At 41.9% G+C, this 21,690-nt stretch overlaps 1 protein-coding gene across 1 annotated transcript in view; it reads left to right on the forward strand.

The window, feature by feature from the left end:
• LOC105008158 (adenosine receptor A1) overlaps positions 1 to 17,810 on the forward strand; it is a 28,973-nt gene extending 11,163 nt beyond the window's left edge. Inside the window, exons 2-3 of the mRNA XM_020044454.2 lie at positions 16,544 to 17,494; positions 17,722 to 17,810. Of these exons, the coding sequence (XP_019900013.2) occupies positions 16,544 to 17,192 (649 nt within the window). The 3' untranslated portion in view covers positions 17,193 to 17,494; positions 17,722 to 17,810. The remainder of the gene's footprint in view (positions 1 to 16,543; positions 17,495 to 17,721) is intronic.
• Positions 17,811 to 21,690: the final 3,880 nt, after the last annotated feature.

Consider the following 21,690-nt stretch of genomic DNA (forward strand, 5'->3'; position numbering starts at 1 on the left):
TATACATGCTCCCTCTGGGCGATGTAATCCGAAATCACAATATTAACTTTCACTGTTATGCTGATGACACAGAATTATATATTTCAATGAAGCATGGAGAAGCCCCTAAATTAGCTATTTTGGAAGCATGCGTTTCAGATATTAGGAAGTGGATGACAGAGAATTTCTTGCTCTTAAACTCAAATAAAACAGAAATGCTCCTTTTAGGACCCAAAAAACAAAGAGCGTTGCTAGCAGATCTCACTGTGAACCTCGACGGCTGCATGGTCGTATCCCAAAAAACTGTAAAAAACCTTGCCGTTACCATTGACCCTGACCTCTCCTTTGAGGAACTTATAAAATATGTCTCAAGAGTTGCTTATTTTCATCTTCGAAACATTGCAAAAATGAGAAACTTTCTATCAAAAACTGATGCAGAAAAAATAATCCACGCTTTTGTTACTTCTAGATTAGATTACTGCAATGCTCTTCTCTCTGGTTATCCAGACAAATTAATAAATAAACTTCAATTATTGCTGCACACGGCTGCTAGAATCCTAACTAGAACAAAAAAATTTGAACACATTACTCCTGTCCTGGCGTCCTTACATTGGCTGCCTGTTAGGGTTAGGGCTGATTTTAAGGTTTTACTCTTAACCTATAAATCAATACATGGACTTGCTCCTACTTACCTGGCTGAAATGACCCAGCCATACATACCTAAACGTAAACTTAGATCGCAAGATGCAGGCCTTTTAATTGTACCTAGAATTTCTAAACAAACAGTTGGCGGCAGGGCCTTTTCTCATAGAGCTCCACTCCTGTGGAATGATCTGCCAATTAAGATTAGAAATGCAAACTCAGTGCAAACTTTCAAGTGTCTACTAAAAACACATCTCTACAGCACGGTTTATAATTAGGTGTAGCCTGGCCCGGGGGCGTGAAGGTGACCAGTAGGCTTGATACTGTCCACCCTTGCTGTCTTGCCAGGTGGGCTCTCGTCGCCACTGGGATGCCCTCCCTCCAATGCCTTTCGGGGGAAGAGTCACTGGCTTGTTGTTGACTCTCTGTTGCGCACTTGTGCAATTGGGCTGTACGCCGCTAGTAATACTCAGCCCTCATTCAGGGGGGTTGCGGTTGGTGGGTGTCCCTTTGGTTGATGCCTGGCAATGTGGTTGGATAGATTTCCTGCCTGTTGGGCCCTGTCCGGGGCCTCCCCCGGGTAGGGCCGCAGTGTCACCGGACCCCCCCGTCTCAGTTCCAAGGTGTTACGCTGCTATATTATTGTGCTGGGGGATATGAGGGATGTACTACTAACTTTTCTCAGTTTCCTCCAGTTTTAAATTTTAGAAGGAGATGAGGTCCTGGTCCACACCTGCGGATTACCTGGTTTGGGGGGCCCGTTGCTGTCCCTGTCCTTGTCCACCTGGTCATACTTCTGACCTAGTCTAAATTCAAATAGACTCTGGATTTAGCCCAGAGAAATTTATTTATTATTCCAATTGGACTCTTAATATCTCACCCGGCACAGCCAGAAGAGGACTGGTCACCCCTCTGAGCCTGGGTCCTCTCTAGGTTTCTTCCTAAAATTCGACCTTAGGGAGTTTTTCCTAGCCACTGAAATTCAACACTACTGTTGTTTGCTCCTTGGGGTTTAAGGCCGGGTGTCTCTGTAAAGCACTTTGTGACAACTGCTGTTGTAAAAAGGGCTTTATAAATACATTTGATTGATTGATTGATTTGCAGAAAAGCATCCCAAAAGAATGATGTTTCCATCTCCATGCTTCACGGTTGGGATGGTGTTCCAGGGGTTGTACTCATCCTTCTTCTTCTTCCAAACACGACGAGTGGAAAGCTCTAGATGGTCATTGGCAAACTTCAGACAGGCCTGGACATGCGCTGGCTTAAGCAGGGGGACCTTGCATGCGCTGCAGGATTTTAATCAATGATGGCGTAGTGTGTTACTAATTGTTTTCTTTGAGACTGTGGGCCTCACCTTCCTCATGATCATTGATGCCCCACCTTGAACTTCTTCCCTTTTCTAATAATTGCGCCAACAGTTGTTGCCTTCTCACAAAGCTGCTTGCCTATTGTCCTGTAGCCAATCCCAGCCTTGTGCAGGTCTACAATTTTAGCCCTGATGTCCTTACACAGCTCTCTGGTCTTGGCCATTGTGGAGAGGTTGGAGTCTGTTTGATTGAGTGTGTGGACTGGTGTCTTTTATACAGATAACGAGTTCAAACAGGTGCAGTTAATACAGGTAATGAGTGGAGAATAGGAAGGCTTCTTAACCTTTTCACGAGTGAGTTTCAAATATTCCTTAACGACCCCCCAGCATGAGTTTTTTTGCGCGTGAGTTCAGTACTCACTCAGAGTTCCAGCATTTGAACAGTCACCTTGCCAGGTAAGGAACATACAGTAGCATTGCAAGCTTCTCTTGTTGACTCGAATTCAAAGAGCTGCAAAAGCTGGTTGATGTGTAACTGTAGCTAGCTAACAAATGTCAGCTAACTGCTAGCAAACAAAGCGTAACCGGTAATTCAGTGCATTGAAAATGAATAAACTATATAAAAAGCATAGCGGCGCCCACAACGGGTAACGCAACTTCTGGAAGGTTTTTACTATGGTTTTGATCGATTGTCAGCTCTTCCAGAAAATGTTAAGATGCTTTATAGTAGTCGCTAATATCATTCGTTTTTGTGTATTAGTGTTGGCTGTCTTTTGGTACATAAGTAACACTTCTTGTCCCGATTTGAATGCTTTCTACCTGATTAATATCATAGTGTGAACTTGAAACAATTACAATCAGGAAATAAAGTTATAAACACTGTTTGAGCCAAATGTGAGTAAATAACAGCGCAGTCTGACCAGCCATTGTTACGTTACTTGTACCTAGGTGTGCTAATGGTGCGTTTTTATCAGTGTCTCCCAACCTTTTTCAGTTACTGTACCCCCCAAATTTTTTTGCACTGCTTTCAGTACCCCTGAACTACCCCTCATGTTAATTTCACTAGTAAGTCTATGGTGTCATGAGTGTTTTCAAGTACCCCCTATGGAGAGGCCAAGTACCCCCAGGGGTCCTAGTACCCCTGGTTGGGAACCACTGCTATACAATAAGTTCTAATCACACCAGTGTGATTGTACGCTTCAGGGACCACTCTAGCCTGATCACACTGGTGTGATCGTACGCATCAAAGGGTTAAAGAAAAACTAACAGGTCTGTGAGAGCCGGAATTCTTACTGATTTGTAGGTGATCAAATACTTATGTCATGCAATAAAATGCAAATTAATTATTTAAAAATCATAATGTGATTTTCTGGATTTTTGTTTTAGATTCCGTCTCTCACAGTTGAAATGTACCTATGATAGAAATTACAGCCCTCTACATGCTTTGTAAGTAGGAAACCCTGCAATATCAGCATTGTATAAAATACTTGTTCTCCCCACTGTATGTTAGACAAATTTGTTAATAGGTTATATGGTTTATAATTCCTTCACACAAGCGATCGTGATGCACATTCATGTCTTTGATTGTGTTAGGGAATGTTTGTGTTTTTAAAATTTTCACTTGTTTTATGAATATACAGGATGCAACTCCTTATCAAATGGATTCTAGATCCATCCCTACTACCAATTCTCTATTTTTTCATGTCCATCCTGTATACACATGTCCACCAGTGCGGGTTCAGGATGGCGCCTCCTGTGGTCGTATTTGTCATTGTTCTGCATTCACTCATGGTGTCACTTTCCATTGACTTAACGAAGTGAAGGCAGGGGGGATGTATGATATGATCATTTATTATGATTGGAACGAGTTGAGCTTAGGACTCAAAGCAATTCAAATTGGTACTTATAAGGAGTTACATGAAAAATGTAGTTTTTTCTTGTTTGCATAGTTATAACAGAGTGTAGTGGCGATTTGTCCTCAACTTAAATCAAAAAAAGAAATTAAAATAAAATATACAAACTCAAAATCAAACGGCCACTGAGGCAATTAAAGATTAAATCTTACGCAGGGCACAATGGCCCTCATTTATCATTCTTGCGTAGAAACGGGCGTATATGTTGGCGTACGATTTTGCTTACACTCCTCTCACCGCCTGATTTATGAAACTGTGCGTACCTTTAAAATCCAGGTGTACGCAATACCTTCCCTTGATAAATGCCGCGACTGAAAACGATCGTCATTAGAATAACACGCCCCTATATATTCAATTCTCCGCATCCCCCACGCCCTCATTTTACGCCATGGACACACGGAAAACGGCAAAAAAGAGAAACTTCTCTGACGTGGAGATTGAGACGATCACTAGGGAGGTAGAAAGCAGTTTAAAAAAGCGGAATAAAAGATGATGATCTGATGTGGAGTGCCATTCATTCACATTAATAATTGCATTACAATTTGTAATATTCGTCTTATTATTTTATTATATTTATTATAAATGACGTTTATTGTTATTTAGAAGAAGAATGTCGTTCCATCCATCCATCCATCATCTTCCGCTTATCCGGGGCCGTGTCGCGGGGGCAGCAGTCTAAGCAGGGATGCCCAGACTTCCCTCTCCCCAGACACTTCCTCTAACTCTTCCGGGGGGACACCGAGGCGTTCCCAGGCCAGCCGGGAGACATAGTCCCTCCAGCGTGTCCTAGGTCTTCCCCGGGGTCTCCTCCTGGTGGGACGGGACAGATGCCCAAGCCACCTCAGCTGACCCCTCTCGATGTGGAGGAGCAGCGGCTCTACTCTGAGCTCCTCCCGGGTGACCGAGCTTCTCACCCTATCTCTAAGGGATCGCCCGGCCACCCTGCGGAGAAAGCTCATTTCGGCCGCCTGTATCCGGGATCTTGTCCTTTCGGTCATGACCCAAAGCTCATGACCATAGGTGAGAGTAGGAACGTAGATTGACTGGTAAATCAAGAGCTTCGCCTTGTGGCTCAGCTCTTTCTTCACCACGACAGACCGATACATCGACTGCATTACTGCAGAAGCTGCACCGATCCGTCTGTCAATGTCGTTATTATTGTTATTTCTATTATTATTTAAAGAAGAAGAATGTCATTTTTATTATTTTGTCAGTCTGAATTATATTTGGTCATTAAAAGCCTTTTATTACTGAACCCAGTCCGTGCGCAACTGCCGGGCCTAACACTGAAACGTCATGTAAAGCGCACAGGCTTGCATCTGAAGGAATACATATAAATCAAATGCTTTGGTAAAGTCACACAAATTAAACATTGAAGTCCATGTTGCACAAAAATAAACACTAAAGTTTGTAATTATTATGTTGTTGTTTTTTTTAGTGGGTCATAATATATCATATATTTTAGTTTGTCAGTGCGTTAGGATTTTTTTTTCTGCGCATTTCCGCACTAACTCAAAACGTGCGTACACCACCTCCTGAGCTGGCGTAGGATTTGAGAGTGCCGTACGCCAACGTCCATATTGATAAATCTCAAAGTCACCGTGGTTTTGGGTGTACGCCAGGTATACGCTGGAAATTGGGTGTATGCACTTTTGATAAATGAGGGCCAATAAGTCCAAGGTCCAGGCAAGCGTATCATTCATGCGGTTTATTTCCCATTTGAGCAAGCATACACTAACGTTTGCATCCTCTTTCCCTGGTAAAAAACCGACAACCTTTCCCAGTGCCTGCCTGTCCTAAGTGTAACCACCATTTTATACATACAAACAGGTGCTCAGTACTATCAAAATAAAAGTCACAAAAAGATGCTCAAATTAACTAAAATAATAACATTAACATTCTCTTTCAACATCAATAAAATAATCATACAAATTATTTAAAGTGAAACTAAATTAAGTAATTTAATTATTAACTTAATTACAAAACAAGGAAATAGCTCCAACACAGAGCATTGGCAAATCTTATGTTTGACATTTTCCATTCACAGTATTTGTTTTAATTGGTTATTTGGAAATTGTTTTGTTTGATGTTAGGTCTTACATTTTAATGGTTGAATAGAATACATCTAACCATTTCTGATTTGGCTAAGCAAAGTCAACTCTATGGTCTTGTTCCACTGCTAGTTGCTATCGGGCATTAATATAGGACAAGGAATCAAACATCAACTAAGCCAGTTCCGGATGGAAAAGGAAATTTGACATAGACTTTTATGGAAACTTGTCTGAATAGGGTGTACGCTTCACTTTGATGATGGATCTTTTGAGATCCACAAGTTTCCAGGACTGATCTATTGTCTTCATTGTTGGGAGTTGACTGAACAATACCAGTGGATGAAAGTCTGATGGACTGTTGAAAGCACAGTAATCGTTGTTTTGCAGTTATACGTTCAACAGATCGGGACATCACAATCCCTTTTCTGATGATACATCATGTTACCAACTGGATACAGACAACTGAGTGTATGAGTACCAGCAACATGTTCATTAAAGATTTCTCCACACTGGTCGAATCTTTTCCAAATGTTCCTGACCACTCACATGGCAGAACGATGCCAGGGTCAGATCACTTGGATTCACACTCCATTTGTAGATAAATCATCAACAGCGAGAGCAGAATCCACCTGAGTCCTGAAAGACTCCTGAAGGACTCCTTCAGGGTCAGAGTACTACGGGCCATTTGACTGGAAAGGTCACATGGTCCCAACACAGTGGAAAACACTGTTGTGGTGTTAATCTTGAATTAGTGAAGTGTTGGAAACTCACTGTCCCATTATACACCTACACTGACTTGTTGGGACAACCAGGCAAATTGTTGGGTCCACAACACACTGACTGCAATAATTGATATTGGAACTTTACATCACTAATACAAGACTAAGAAAACTGAAGACAAGAACTAAAGGACACTTGATTGGAAATTAATTTAATTCCTTATCTAAGATTTTCCTAAATGAACTGATATGGTGATTTCATATGTGTGAAGCTTTGTTTCTCGCAAGACAGTTGGGAAACTCAGTACGATGACAATCCCAATATTGGACTTGAACATAATTGTGATGATGCTTAATGATCTACATTATGATGGCTATCATGGTATGTTTGGATAGTGAATTGTCCCCAATTACAGGTAGACTTTTTCCCTATTTAAATGTACAGTATCTCACAAAAATGAGTACACCCTTCACATTTTTATCTGAAGAAATGACACTTTGCTACAATGTAAAGTAGTGAGTGTAGAGCTTGTATAACAGTGTAAATTTGCTGTTCCCTCAAAATTACACAACACACAGCCATTAATGACTAAACCGCTGGCAACAAAAGTGAGTACACCCCTAAGTGAAAATGTCCAAATTGGCCCCAATTAGCCATTTTCCCTCCCGGTGTTATGTGACTCGATAGTGTTACAAGGTCTCAGGTGTGAATGGGGAGCAGGTGTGTTAAATTTGGTGTTATCGCTCTCACACTCCCTCATACTGGTCAATGGAAGTTCAACATGGCATCTAATGGCAAATAACTGTTGCTCTACATAAAGATGGCCTAGGCTATAAGAAGATTGCCAAGACCCTGAAACTGAGCTGCAGCATGGTTGCCAAGACCATACAGCGGTTTAACAGGACAGGTTCCACTCAGAACAGGCCTTGCCCATGGTCGACCAAATAAGTTAAGTGCACATGCTCAGCGTTGTTAGAAATCGGCCATTTCGTATAGTGGTTGTAATAATTAGCATACCCGTTTGTCAAGGGAGAGAGAAAGTATATTATTTATTGCAGCATTAGAAAGTCTTGTTCATGAGGTTACGGACCTGGTCTTCCTTACACAACCTCAATCTCATCTCAGTCAATCTCTTCTCACTGTAATGTTGGTTACCAGCTAGCCTATACATTAAGGGCGTTTCTTTTTAGAAGTCAACCCCCATGCCATATGGCCATCGTAAACATTCCTGTCATTAGAGCACTACCTACAGAGAGATAATCTAAACAGAGAGGTTTCTGTTGTTCTCATTATTTAGGCACATTCACTTCCAATGAAACGTACATTCATACACTCAGATTCCACAGCATCATATCCAGAGGTTGTCTTGGGGAAATAGACGTATGAGTGCTGCCAGCATTGCTGCAGAGGTTGAAGGGGTTGGGGGTCAGCCTGTCAGTGCTCAGCTCATACGCCGCACACTGCATCAAATTGGTCTGTATGGTGTTATGGAACTTTTTGACTAAGGTGCATTTGAGAAATGTCTGTCTTTCCATTGGCTGGTATGTAGATCTTTACTTTGATTGTGACACAGATGTCTGTATTATATCAGAGGATTATTAGGTATTTGGGCCATGTCCTCCTGCCTAGACAAAGAAAGGTGTCAGTCTTTTGATCCTCAGGAATGTGGTCCTTGGGGGGATCTTTAGCTAAACACAACAGTAAACATTATGGCAGGAAGGATAAGGTGGGGGAGGACAGCATTTGACTTGTGTGATAGAACAAAGGGAATGTGTTTTATTGACAGGACAGATGGCAGCATCTTACCACACCCCTTTTTCTATGTGATATATACGGTTGAATGAGCTATATTGAGTTAGAGACTCCTCAGACGATTATTTGGGTAAGCGATTGACGCGTCTCTCATATTTGCATAATAGTTAATAAAACTGTTAGAATGTGCCAAGAGAACTTTGTCTCTGTGTTTCTTACGCCAAGTGTCGATACATGGAATTACCATCACAATAGCTGTCGTCCCAGAAGGAAGCCTCTTCTGAAGATGATGCACAAGAAAGCCCGCAAACAGTTTGCTGAAGACAAGCAGACTAAGGACATGGATTAATGGAACCATGTCCTTTGGTCTGATGAGACCAAGATAAATGTATTTGGCTCAGATGGTGTCAAGAGTGTGTGACAGACACTTATTTGTACACTGAAGAAAATTATAAACGCAACACTTTTGTTTTTGCCCTCATTTATCATGAGCTGAACTCAAAGATCTAAGACTTTTTCAGTAAAACTACACATTTTAGAGTGGCCTTTTATTGTGGCAAGCCTAAGGCACACCTGTGCAATAATCATGCTGTCTAATCAGCATCTTGATATCCCACACCTGTAAAGTGGATGGATTATCTCGGCAAAGGAGAAGTGCTCACTATCACAGATTTAGACAGATTTGTGAACAATATTTGAGAGAAATAGGCCTTTTCTGTACATAGAAAAAGTCTTAGATCTTTGAGTTCAGCTGATGATAAATGGGGGCAAAAACAAAAGTGTTGCATTTATAATTGTGTTCAGTGTAGTATGATTGAGATGTAAGGACAAGTAAAATAGCCAAAATATGTGAAAACAATTCAAATAATTCATTTATGGCCTACACATGGGATACATCTCTGAAATTGACCCATTACTCACTGTTAATGATTCAAGATCTACTCCATAAAGCACCTAGGTTGTTGGACTACCATTATTAATTTTATGATCAAATACCATAATATTAATGTTGTTAAATTACTTCCTATTCACATAACCCCCCTCATCTTCTCCCAGGGGTGCTCTAATGGGGGTATGCGTACAGTCAATTGCACCAATCACATTTGGGATTCCTATGGAAAGAAACGTGTTACGTATATAGCCTAGGCCCAGCCGATGGATATAAAAAAGTTTTTTTGCGAATTACTTGTGATCACATAAAAAGCATATTTGATCTTTTTGAATGCTTAAATGGCCAGGGAACACAACAAATGCATCAAGCAGTTTAGTGAGAGTGTAATGAATACAGAGTTTATTTGAATGACGGTTTATTTAATCAAGGTACAGAGAGCAGCAGTACAAAAGGGGGCAGGTAGGATAAAACATTGTTAAACAGATAAGCTAACCAGAAGAAACTAAAACAGAAAATACTTTGAATGCTCAGAATGCAGATAACACTGGTAATACCTCGCAAACAAACAAGGGAACTGAACTGAAATATTTAAGACGGTGCATAGGGACAGGAGTGTGTGCACATTTATTCAGAATTCTGGTGATTGGGATCTGAGTGTGCTGTGTTCAGGTGAGCTAGGGAGTGTGCTGTGTTCAGGTGAGCTAGGGAGTGTGCTGTGTTCAGGTGAGCTAGGGAGTGTGCTGTGTTCAGGTGAGCTAGGGAGTGTGCTGTGTTCAGGTGAGCTAGGGAGTGTGCTGTGTTCAGGTGATCTAGAGAGTGAAGGAACTGGATTTTGACCCTTTTAAGATTAATTCCAAATAGTCAATAAATTAATGTAACCAATGAATTTAATATATAAAGAGTGTATTACAATTACAGTACAAGTAAAAAAGATAGAAAGTCCTCTGGAGATTGAAGATGCAGACAGGAGGAAAAGGAAAATGCAAGAGAGCTTCTTCAAACCCTTGCTCTGGTTATATCCTAAAACTCAAGTAGTGGGGGTTGGTTAACTGACCTAAGGAAAACAAAACCAGTCTAGTTGAAAAGACCCCTTATCAATCCCTGGGTCTCTTCCTATGACACAGGGGTGTTATCTCAAGGATCAGGCAAGCTAGGCAATTAAAAGCTACCCTTTTGTCTCTGCATTTGCTTCTAACAGAAACAACTGTTAACCATAAACATTCCAATGACAGCCTACTAGAATAGAAATTAAGTCCATAAGTATACATATCTATAATACATAATATAGAATCATCTAATGTGTAAATAGACATAGAATTGCAATTTTTCGGTTCCTTGAGTGTGCTGTGTTCAGGTGATCTACGAAAGGGCAGAGGGCGTGACCTGACGGCAGACCTCAAAGAGAGCAAGTACCACCTTGCGAACTGCACAGCATACAGTATTCTTGCTTAGATGTTCAACATCGCTGATGGAATACATGAAATGTCCGCAGGCAAAATATCATAAAGCAAGGCACACTTGTCTGCTCAACAGTGAGGGCATTACTCTCGCGAGTGGCATTGGAGACATCTGGCCCTAGAAGCCGGCTAAGATTCTGAATTCCCACAGATGAGAATCGATATCTTTATTAGAAAAAACATCATCGGGGTAAACTAGTGGAGTAACACGGTCTCTGAACACCCTCGCCCTGTGGAGTGAGCCTTTCACAATCCGTGCGCCAATGTCGATTGGGTCTTCCAAATGTGCCGTCATTTTTGTGGTGGAAGGGTTGTGCTTATTTTGGGTAACAGAGTTAACCATGAAGATAAAATGCTCTGAGCAGTTTAGAGATGCAGCGAAAATTGCCATGACAGCATACCTCGCATAAAACGTATTCACCATTTGTAGTACATGTTAATCGGGAAGTTATACCCGACGTCACTAAGTTACTCCTGAAGTTACCTCGATAAGCCAGTTACCTTACTTTGTAGTACACCCCTCAGGGCCATCGCCCTGGTGGAAGATATCTTTGTTGGTGTAACTCAGCGGGCCCCGACCAATTAACCAAGTGGGGTTCTGGAGAGCTCTTACGTTTTCCTCACCTCTGCATGCATCTTTGCTCTTGCAAACAACTTGAATCTCTGGAGAAATTTTATTTTAGATACGTACTGTAATTGTTATACTCTTTATATACAGTATCTCACAAAAGTGAGTACACCCCTCACATTTTTGCTAATATTTTATTGAATATTTTCATGTGACAACACTGAAGAAATTACACTTTGCTACAATGTAAAGTAGTAAGTGTACAGCTTGTATAACAAATTTGCTGTCTCCTCAAAATATCTCAACACACAGCCATTAATGTTTAAACCGCTGGCAACAAAAGTGAGTACACCCCTAAGTGAAAATGTCCAAATTGGGCCCAATTAGTGTGATGGTAATTTCATCGATCAGATCTTTTAAAGGAGTAAGGACAGAGACAAAATTCTCTTGCACAATTAACAGTTTATTTGCAAATAGAGAAACGCGTCAAACGCTTACAAAAATAATCATCCGAGGAGTCTCTAACTTAATACATGAACAGTCATCAGTACTTATAGTGGGAAAAGGGGTGTGGTAAGGACTACATTCCTAAGAAACAAAGGAACGGCATCCTTCTTGGTCTAGGCAGGAGAACAGATGGTCAAAGTACCTAGTGATGCTCTGATGTTATACAGACTTGTGTGTCACAATCAAAGTAAAGATTTACATACCAGGCAATAGAAACACAGACATTTCTCAAATGTACCTCAGTTCAAAATGTCCATAACAATTTGACATTTTCCCTCCCGGTGTCATGTAACTCATTAGTGTTACAAGGTCTCAGGTGTGAATGGGGAGCAGGTGTGTTAAATTTGGTGTTATCGCTCTCACACTCCCTCATACTGGTCACTGGAAGTTCAACATGGCACCTCATGGCAAAGAACTCTCTGAGGATCTAAAAAAAAGAATTGTTGCTCTACATAAAGATGGCCTAGGCTATAAGAAGATTGCCAAGACCCTGAAATTAAGCTGCAGCACGGTAGCCAAGACCATGCAGCGGTTTAACAGGACAGGTTCCACTCAGAACAGGCCTCGCCCATGGTCAACCAAAGATGTTGAGTGCACATGCTCAGCGTCATATCCAGAGGCTGTCTTTGGGAAATAGACGTATAAGTACTGCCAGCATGGCTGCAGAGGTTGAAGGGGTTGGGGGTCAGCCTGTCAGTGCTCAGACCATACGCCGCACACTGCATCAAATTGGTCTGCATGGCTGTTGTCCCAAAAGGAAGCCTCTTCTAAAGATCATACACAAGAAAGCCTGCAAACAGTTTGCTGAAGACAAGCAGACTAAGGACATGGATTACTGGAACCATGTCCTGTGGTCTGATGAGACCAAGATAAACGTATTTGGTTCAGATGGTGTCAAGCGTGTGTGATGGCAACCAGGTGAGGAGTACAAAGACAAGTGTGTCTTGCCTACAGTCAAGCATGGTGGTGGGAGTGTCATGGTCTGGGAATGCATGAGTGCTGCCGGCACTGCGGTGCTACAGTTCATTGAGGGAACCATGAATGCCAACATGTACTGTGACATACTGAAGCAGAGCATGATCCCCTCCATGGGCCGCAGGGCAATATTCCAACATGATAATGACCCCAAACACACCTCCAAGACGACCACTGCCTTGCTAAATAAGCTGAGGGTAAAGGTGATTGATTGGCCAAGCATGTCTCCAGTCCTAAACCCTATTGAGCATCTGTGGGGCATCCTCAAACGGAAGGTGGAGGAGCAAGGTCTCTAACATCCACCAGCTCTGTGATGTCGTCAAGGAGGAGTAGAAGAGGACTCCAGTGGCAACCTGTGAAGCTCTGGTGAACTCCATGCCCAAGAGAGTTAAGGCAGTGCTGGAAAATAGTGGTGGCCACCAGAGCATGTGAGCGGAGTTGAGTGGGAGCGAGCGGGGAGCGGGAGTGGGCGGATTTTGGACAGAGCGCAGACCTGCATTTTTAAAAGGACGGAGCAAGCGCCCTATTTCCCGCTCCGCTCAAACGCGAGTCTAAGCATGCTCAGTCGGGCCTGACCCAGAATCCATCTGTGTCTTGCAAAGTCATCAACACACAGTACAACAGACAGTAGACATAATGGAGTTCAAAAAGTACTTTAAAAAAGAAAATGAAAAGTCATACAGGTGTAGTATTAAAATAAAACTAACAATGATAATGTGGTACAAGAAAACAAATGTGGAGACATCGTTTTTGTAAGTAAAGATTCATTTTGGAATCTGAAAAGACACATCTCTCGAAAACACGAAAGTGTGCTACGTGAACATGTGAGGTTTTCGCGTCATTCCCGATCCAACTCCTCCCCGCCACGCTCCTCACCTGCCACCGTTACACCTTCACTTCCCGAAACGCATGAACGCACCCAACACTCCAGATCCCAATCACAGGAATACTGAACACCTGTGCCCTGTTAATCCCTCTATTTAGCCCGTGCTCTACCTCCACTCCAGTGTGAGGTATTGTTCTTAGTGGACCTGCCAAGCCTTCGTATCGCGCTCTGTATTTGCCTTTTGACTCCCAGCCTGTTGTGTTTCTACCCTCCTGTCCCGTCCTATCTCCTTATTCCTTGACCTGTTCGCCTGCTCCGTAGAGTCTCTCCCCGCCTAACCCTGCCTGTGTTGTTGCCCTTACGGACTGATTACCCAGAACGCCGACCTACCTGCCTGCCCCTGGATACTCTTACCGTCTCTCCCTGCCTGTGCTGTTGCCTCCGCGGACTGATCACCCGGCTTCCTGACCTGCTTGCCTGCTTCTGGGTTTCTCGTCCCTGTCCATTCCTGCCTGTGCCTTCGCCTTCGAGGACCGATCTCCTGGTTACCGAACTATCTGCCTGTCTTTATCGTTCTTGTGCTAGCCTACTCCCTACAACGAAAAATAAATCTACAATTGCACTTCTGCCATTGGACCCACACTACTCTGGTCTTGGTGTTCACTACAGAACACGCTGGGAAGACAGCAAAAGGTTAGCAAATTGAATACTTAACTTGTAACAAAGTTTAAATTAAATATAGTGTAATATTCAAACAAATTTGTTTTGTCATTCAAGTAGGCCTAACGGTTAGTTTTATTTAATGTGTCGTCCGTGAATTTGAATTTAATAGAGCGAGAGGAGGAGCAGCAGAAACAAAAAAAAACGGTTGACGAATTCAAAAGTTTCTTCACTGTGTGCAAAGGCCCAACAATAACAAAGGAGAGAAAAAGAGAGCTGGATGTAGCATTTTTTAAAAAGGTTGTGGTCTGAGCTAAAAGTGAAATCTACATGTAGATTTTTTTCCTTTTTTGGTGCGAGCGGGGGGCGATTTGAGTGGAGCGCGGAGCAAATGCGTTGAACGCTGAGTGATAATGAGCAGAGTGGCCTGATGTGGCTTTGAGCGGGGGAGCGGAGGGGTGAACAGTTCTGTGAGCGATGAGCTGAGATTCTCACCGCTCCACTCCGCTCATGTGCTCTGGTGGCCACGCAGAATATTGACACATTGGGCCCAATTTGGACCTTTTCACTTAGGGGTGTACTTGTTTTTGTTGCCAGCGATTTAGACATTAATGTCTGTGTGTTGTGTTATTTTGAGGGTACAGCGAATTTACACTGTTATACAAGCTTTACACTCACTACTTTACATTGTCGCAAAGTGTCATTTCTTCAGTGTTGTCACATTGAAAATATATAATCAAATATTTGCAAAAATGTAAGGGGTGTACTCACTTTGGTGAGATACTGTATATTAAATTCATTAGTTAAATTTGTTTGACTATTTGTAATGAATCTAAAACGGGTCAAAATCCAGTTCCTTCAAGGAAAAGCAGCCCCAGATTTTGACATTCCTGTCACTATGCTTGACTGTTGGGATGAGCTTTTTTGCGAGAGGATTTGTTGGATTTTCTGGTCCCTCCTGCTTCGGCCTAGAAAGAATGTGAGCTCCCTGAACCACAGTGTTGTGGTCCCAGTGCGCAGTTACCTTGGAGTCCCTGGGAACGATCAGTGAACGGAGTTAGCCATCCCATCCTTGTCGCCAAATTATTGTGGATTATTTTCACAAGTAAAGCAGTTAACACTCTCAGCAGAGTCAGTTCAAGAGCTCTCTATTGAAGGTTGAGCTCAGGCCTATATACATTCAGTACAGCCCATTGTGTCCACCTCCCATGCATGATTAGTCTACATGTCTTACCAGCTGCTCTGCGCACTTCAGTTTACCTAGATAAACTGAGAAGACCGCCAAAGCTATAGCTATCTGTAGGTACATCCTGTACACAATGATCTTATTAATTTACTGGATTATACTTAGAATAAGCAATATGTTTTCATTGTACTATGGAATAACAAAATGCCTACCACAGTCCCACCCAAACTCTTCCTGAAACTTCCCTGCTTTGATTGGTTCCTTTGATACCCAATTATTTACCCATCTGATTCTACTTATCAACTTGATTTAACCAATGCAACTTGGAGTTCACTTATTTGTTTGTTTGTTTTTCTGCATGCATGTTTTCCTTTAAACCAACATGTGGAAATGGTAAGTCAAAACCTGTTATGTCAAATTTAGACAAGATGTCATTATGATTAATCAGTAGCACTCTTTCAAGATGTGCTTTATCTGCATTCCATTTGTAACTTTAGCTAAGGATCTTCCGTAGCTCAGACCTTAAGCTAAACAGCTGACAAGATTGGACGTTACATCCCCACGGTTGCAGATTTGTCAATCCAAAAAATGCATTGTTAACAAGAAGTTTATCACATCAATGTCAACTTAAGTATTCTCTTAACTAAATACTAGAAATAAACAACAAAAACTTTTGTAATATATTTTTATTCAGCTTGCAATAATTAATTTCAGTGATAAAACATTATTGTGGGCCCCTCTTATTGGCAACCATGGGTGCCGTCCACCGATAAAAGCTCTGCCTCGGTCTGTAGGGTTTCAGACCAGTGGTTCCCAACTACGGTCCTCAAGTACCCCCAACAGTACACGTGTGCTGCTGGGGGTATTTGAGGACTGGAGTTGGGAACCACTGTTTTAGACCTTTTCTGTTTCCACCATTTGGGTACCAGGACAGAAAACCTGATGGAAGGGAAGACAGTTCCCTATTCCAGTTTTCCATTTCACACACGTGACATAAAAATTGTTTCCAGATCAGTTTCACTGTATATAATTTAACATCTGAAAACCAACAGTATTCCATTATTGTCTGCATTTTTTAAATAAATAGAACTATTGATCTTTCTCTTCAGGTACAGCATCATCGTGACCCAGAGGAGAGCATGGGTTGCAGTGTTCCTGTGCTGGCTCCTCTCTACCCTGACGGGTCTAGTGCCAATGTTGGGCTGGCACAATGACCACCTTATCGGTAACCTCAGCATCACCAGCGATGATGTAATAGTGTGCAAGTTCACCACAGTCATGCGCATGGACTACATGGTCTACTTCAACTTCTTTGGCTGGGTGGTGGTTCCTCTGATAATCATGATCACCCTCTACTCCCAGATCTTCAGGGTGATCCGGAAGCAGCTCAACATGCGCGCCGAGGCCACCTGTGACACCAGCAAGTACTTGCATAAGGAGCTGAAGCTAGCCAAATCGCTGGCACTCGTTGTTTTCCTGTTTGCTCTGTGTTGGCTGCCCCTGCACGTCATGAACTGCATCCTATTCTTCTGCCCCAAGTGTAAGGTGCCCAAGAGCGCAATGTACGTGGGCATTTTCATGTCCCATGTGAACTCTGCTCTAAACCCTCTTGTCTATGCCTTCCGAATACAGCGGTTTCGCACCACACTGGTTCAGTTCGCCAGCCGCTACATGCTGTGTAAACCCACACAGATCAACACCTGTCCCAACCGGCCCAGTCCCCCACCCCTGTCTGAGAAAACCCCAGTCCATCCATAACCAGCCATCGTGCAATAATGATGAGACCCATGTTATGCAAAAAAGTGTTTGGTTAGGATGATGGAAACAGCATGCGGACTGCAATCCTTTCTTGTAATTGCCCTCATTATTGGAATGGAGTCCAATAAAAAGCACTTCACTGACTATCTTATTTCACTGTCTGATGCCAGCTGCAGTTCATATAAAAAGTGTGCTTCATAACAGGATCCTCATCAAATTGGCCTATAACACTCATCACACACCCTTGGAATCAAATTGTAAAAACGTCTTGCTTCTAAATTGGCATCATGCAATATAAACATGTAAGCCTTTTGTGGATTTCTTTATCAATCTGAGGTGTGTTTTGACATTTTCTTTTCATTGCCATCTTTCAGCTAAGCTTTATTGCTAAGCTAGTGTTATGTTAATTGGTGGGATGTTGATACCTTGCCTTAAGTCTATAACTGTAGTGTGACAAGCATTGTAACAAAAAAATTTTTAAAAGTGGCATTTACACTAATATGAAATCCAACACTTGACCACTTCTCAGGATTTTACAGTCAAGCTAATGACCATCATAATTCCAAAAAGAAATGTCGATCAAGAAGATTCTCTGTAAACTAAGAAGTATTCTAAAACCTCCACCCAAAATACGCTGTTTCAGGTAAACATGTTCAACAATACCTGTCATATTTTCTTCTGAGCTTGGTTGTGTAAAGATTTTTATAATGCTGACTAGGTATTGGAAAAGGCTCCAGTGAAATAATTACATGCAGCATATTATTGCTTTTGTGATTAACAAGACCATAGAAAAACTTTAAGGCTAAGCTTTATCAGTTCTGCTTTGTCAGCAACTCACAATTGGGACTGTATAACTTATGCACATGGAGGTATGGTTTGGAAAAAGATGAACAGCCTATCCAAATTCCATGAACATTCACGTAGGTGGCAGCAAATTTTTTCAGTTGTGCTAGTGATTACACAGTACTATACATTCACTCAATGTTGTAAGATGCACCCGGAAATGTGCAGGAGCTCAGCGCCTCCTGGCTCCTGCGCAAGTTAAGCACTGTGTGCATGTTATTTAAAGATTCCCATAATGGTAAAATCATTTGTAGGAACTACATGACACAAGAGATGCCAAAACACAAAAACTGAGTTGTGCTGACAGTATGTTAGTATTAGGTGGGGGAAAACACCTTCCTATAGTGTTTCAAGAATGTTCACAGATCTTATCTTGATATGATTTTTAATTTCCCAAAGCAGTTAATGTGGGTACAGTGTATGTAGGATCAAACTCTTTACTGTACATTGTGTAATTCATTGAGAACAAAATGACAGTCAATGGAAACCAAAATCACCAACCAATTGAGGGCTGGATTCAAACTCACACTGAAAATCAATGTAAACAAACAAAATCACAGGCTCTGCCAACTTACGTGATTTTCATCATGGCAAACTCATAATGTGACTCAGTAGTGTGTATGGCCCCCACGTGCCTGTATGCACTCCCAACAATGTCTGGGCATGCTCCTGATGAGACGGCAGATGGTGTCCAGGGGATCTCCTCCCAGACATGGATCAGGGCATCAGTGAGCTCCTGGACAGTCTGTGGCGCTATTTGGCGGCGTGGGATGCAACAATACATAACGTCCCAGAGGTTCTGAATTGGATTCATGTCTGGGGAACGTGAGGGCCATCAATACCCTCGTCATCCAGGAACTGCCTACACACTCTAGCCACATGAGGCCAGACATTGTCCTGCACCAGTAGGAACCCAGGGCTCACTGCACCAGCGTAAGATCTGACGATGGGTCTGAGGATGTCATCCCGGTACCTAACAGCAGTCAGGGTACCGTTGACTAGCACATGGAGGTCTGTGCAACCTCATGTGAAAAGAAAAGGGCGCCAATGGCCTGCTGCTGGGTTGATGCCCTTCTACGGTCCTGTCCAGCTCTCCTCATGAAACAGCCCATGTCCTGGTATCTCCTCCACGCTCTTGAGACTGTACTGGAAGACTGTACACAGCAAAACATATTACGACATCACGTATGAATGTGCCATTTAGGAGGAGCTAGACCACCTGTGCAACCTAATGGGCTACAGGTACTGCCTCATGCTACCAATAGTGACAAGGACACTAGCAAGATGCAAAACTAGAGAATAATTTGTCAGGAAGGATAAGGAGAGAGCAATTGTCTGTGGCCATCACCTGCAAAACCATTCCCTTTTTTGGGGGTTGTCTTGCTGTTGCCTCTCCAGTGCACCTGTTGTCACTTTCATTTGCACCTAAAAAGGTCACATTGATTCACAATTTTCATTCTTCCTAAATGGAGAGATTGATATCCCTGAAGTTTAATTGACTTGTTGTTATACTGTGATTACGTATTCCCTTAATGTTTTTTGAGCAGTGTAGTTCTATTGTATTTTGTAGACAGTCACAAGCAGAGATTTAAAATGTGAGATCTGTGCAGTAAATGTATTCCTAAACTGGCACTATTTGTCATGATGTTGGTAATACTTTCCCAACAGGAGTCATTCACCAAGGGAACAGTGTATATTAAACATATTTTGTTACTTCAGTCCCAAAGAATAGTCCCAAAGAAACATTAATTCAGACCAAGCTAATTAATTCAGAGCAGATTTCATCCTTTGTCATTTAGTGTCCATAGGCTAATTCGCTGGTCATTGTGGCTGAATAATTAACCTTGGGAATATGTTGGCTTGACAGGCTCGTTGCAACCTGAAAATTGGAAAGGGTAAGTCTGACATGATTCTGTTAATGACTGAATAATTCCCCAACCAATAAAATGTCTCTCCCCTTTCTCACAGTCTCTAACCATCTGTTACATTGGGTCAAAAGCACTCCCTCAACAAGGAGGATTTTAAACTGCTGAGCATGGCTTAATACCCTATATCTTCTTAGGTAAGTGCCCTAATCAGCTTGATACTTTCTGCCCTATAGCCAGTCCACCACAAGGAGGAAACAAGACACAAGAACACACGATCGAGCTCATCACTGTTTTTACATTGAGGAAAAAATATTCAGAAAACAGAGACAAAACAGAACTAAACTATGGAAACTAAAATGTCCATGATCTGAGAGCACTTATCAACAGATGAAATACATATTACCCAGCATTACTGGTGCTGCAAAACGTTATATATCAGACACTGCAGTTTCTCTATATTTAATTTTTTCTCATTGTTTTGATTAAGTTGAATTGCCTCCAATTGAGGAGGTCTTAAAGAAATGGCGCAGGGAGATGGAGTTACTGAAGAGGAGAGGGAGACTGTGGCTGAGGAGATCTCCGAGGGGATGGCTGAGGAGGAGGATGCCTTGCTACACTTTAGCCGCTACGCAGACGCCCGCAGCTCTGTTCCCTGGGACCAGAAAACCCGCAGAGAGAAGATTACCTACTACACAGACCGCTGCTTTCTCATCTTCATCACCCTCTTCCTCTTTGTGATGTTTGGGGAGACTCTCTATAAAATATGGTGGGTGTCCAACTGGGTAAAGATCAAAGCCTTTTTCTTCAACATTGCCGCGTACCTGTTTGCCCAGGAGGGTGGAGAGAATAAGACTGAACTGTAGACCTATGGTTTAGAACAAGATTGCTGGAGATGTTAAACACATCCTCATGACTATGTACGGATTAGCATACTAGCCATTATTATACTTTGACATAAACTTTCATTGTCTTTCTATTTGTGGAATGTGTGCAAAGAAAACTCCTAGTTGTGATTTTAGTAGTTGTTTAAACTTCAGGATTTTCAATTACTTAATAAACTCAAAATCCAATACTTTCAAAAGCCGAGCAAAACTTTAGAAACTTAATAATTATTCTTGCACTTCCACTGCGACAACTACCAGAAAATCTACCAACACCAGAAATGTGCAGTCTGTTTTCATGTTGCTTAAATAATATACACTATAACACTATAAACACACCATATTTGCATAAGCAAATAACCATATTTGCATAAGTTCTAATGCATTTCAATGGCTATTTATTAAGTAATTATCTATTTCTTAGCACTTTTATTCTACTGAATACCATTTGGTAACAACATGAACTAATGTGCAGATATTGTGTTTGACTTATTGAGAGTGAATTCTTGCATCTTCCTAATCTCAGAGTTATTAGTGCTGCATATGGCCATATCATTAACAAAACAGCTTATCTGAGCTAAATTGGGGTGGGCTTACCCTGACCACAGAATGGTGAACAGATCCGGAGTTCATTACATATATTTAAGCCAGCTTATTCTGGTTGGCTTGATAATTCCCCTCAAGTTATTGCATTACACCATATGTCATTCTTAAACAGTCTCTTTAAGATGCACATTTGAGGGTGGGGGGTTTATAGTATTTTTTGTTCTCATGTTCATACCTTGGCCGCAGAAACAATTCTATTTTGGTATTGAATAGTGTGAACTGACACAGCATTTTAATGCTGCCAGCATGTGATTGTTTTCCTCTGTCTGTTGTGGATTGTGTTCTCACCCGAAGCGAACC

Source organism: Esox lucius, chromosome 17 (assembly GCF_011004845.1).
Source record: "Esox lucius isolate fEsoLuc1 chromosome 17, fEsoLuc1.pri, whole genome shotgun sequence".
Classification (NCBI taxonomy): domain Eukaryota; kingdom Metazoa; phylum Chordata; class Actinopteri; order Esociformes; family Esocidae; genus Esox; species Esox lucius.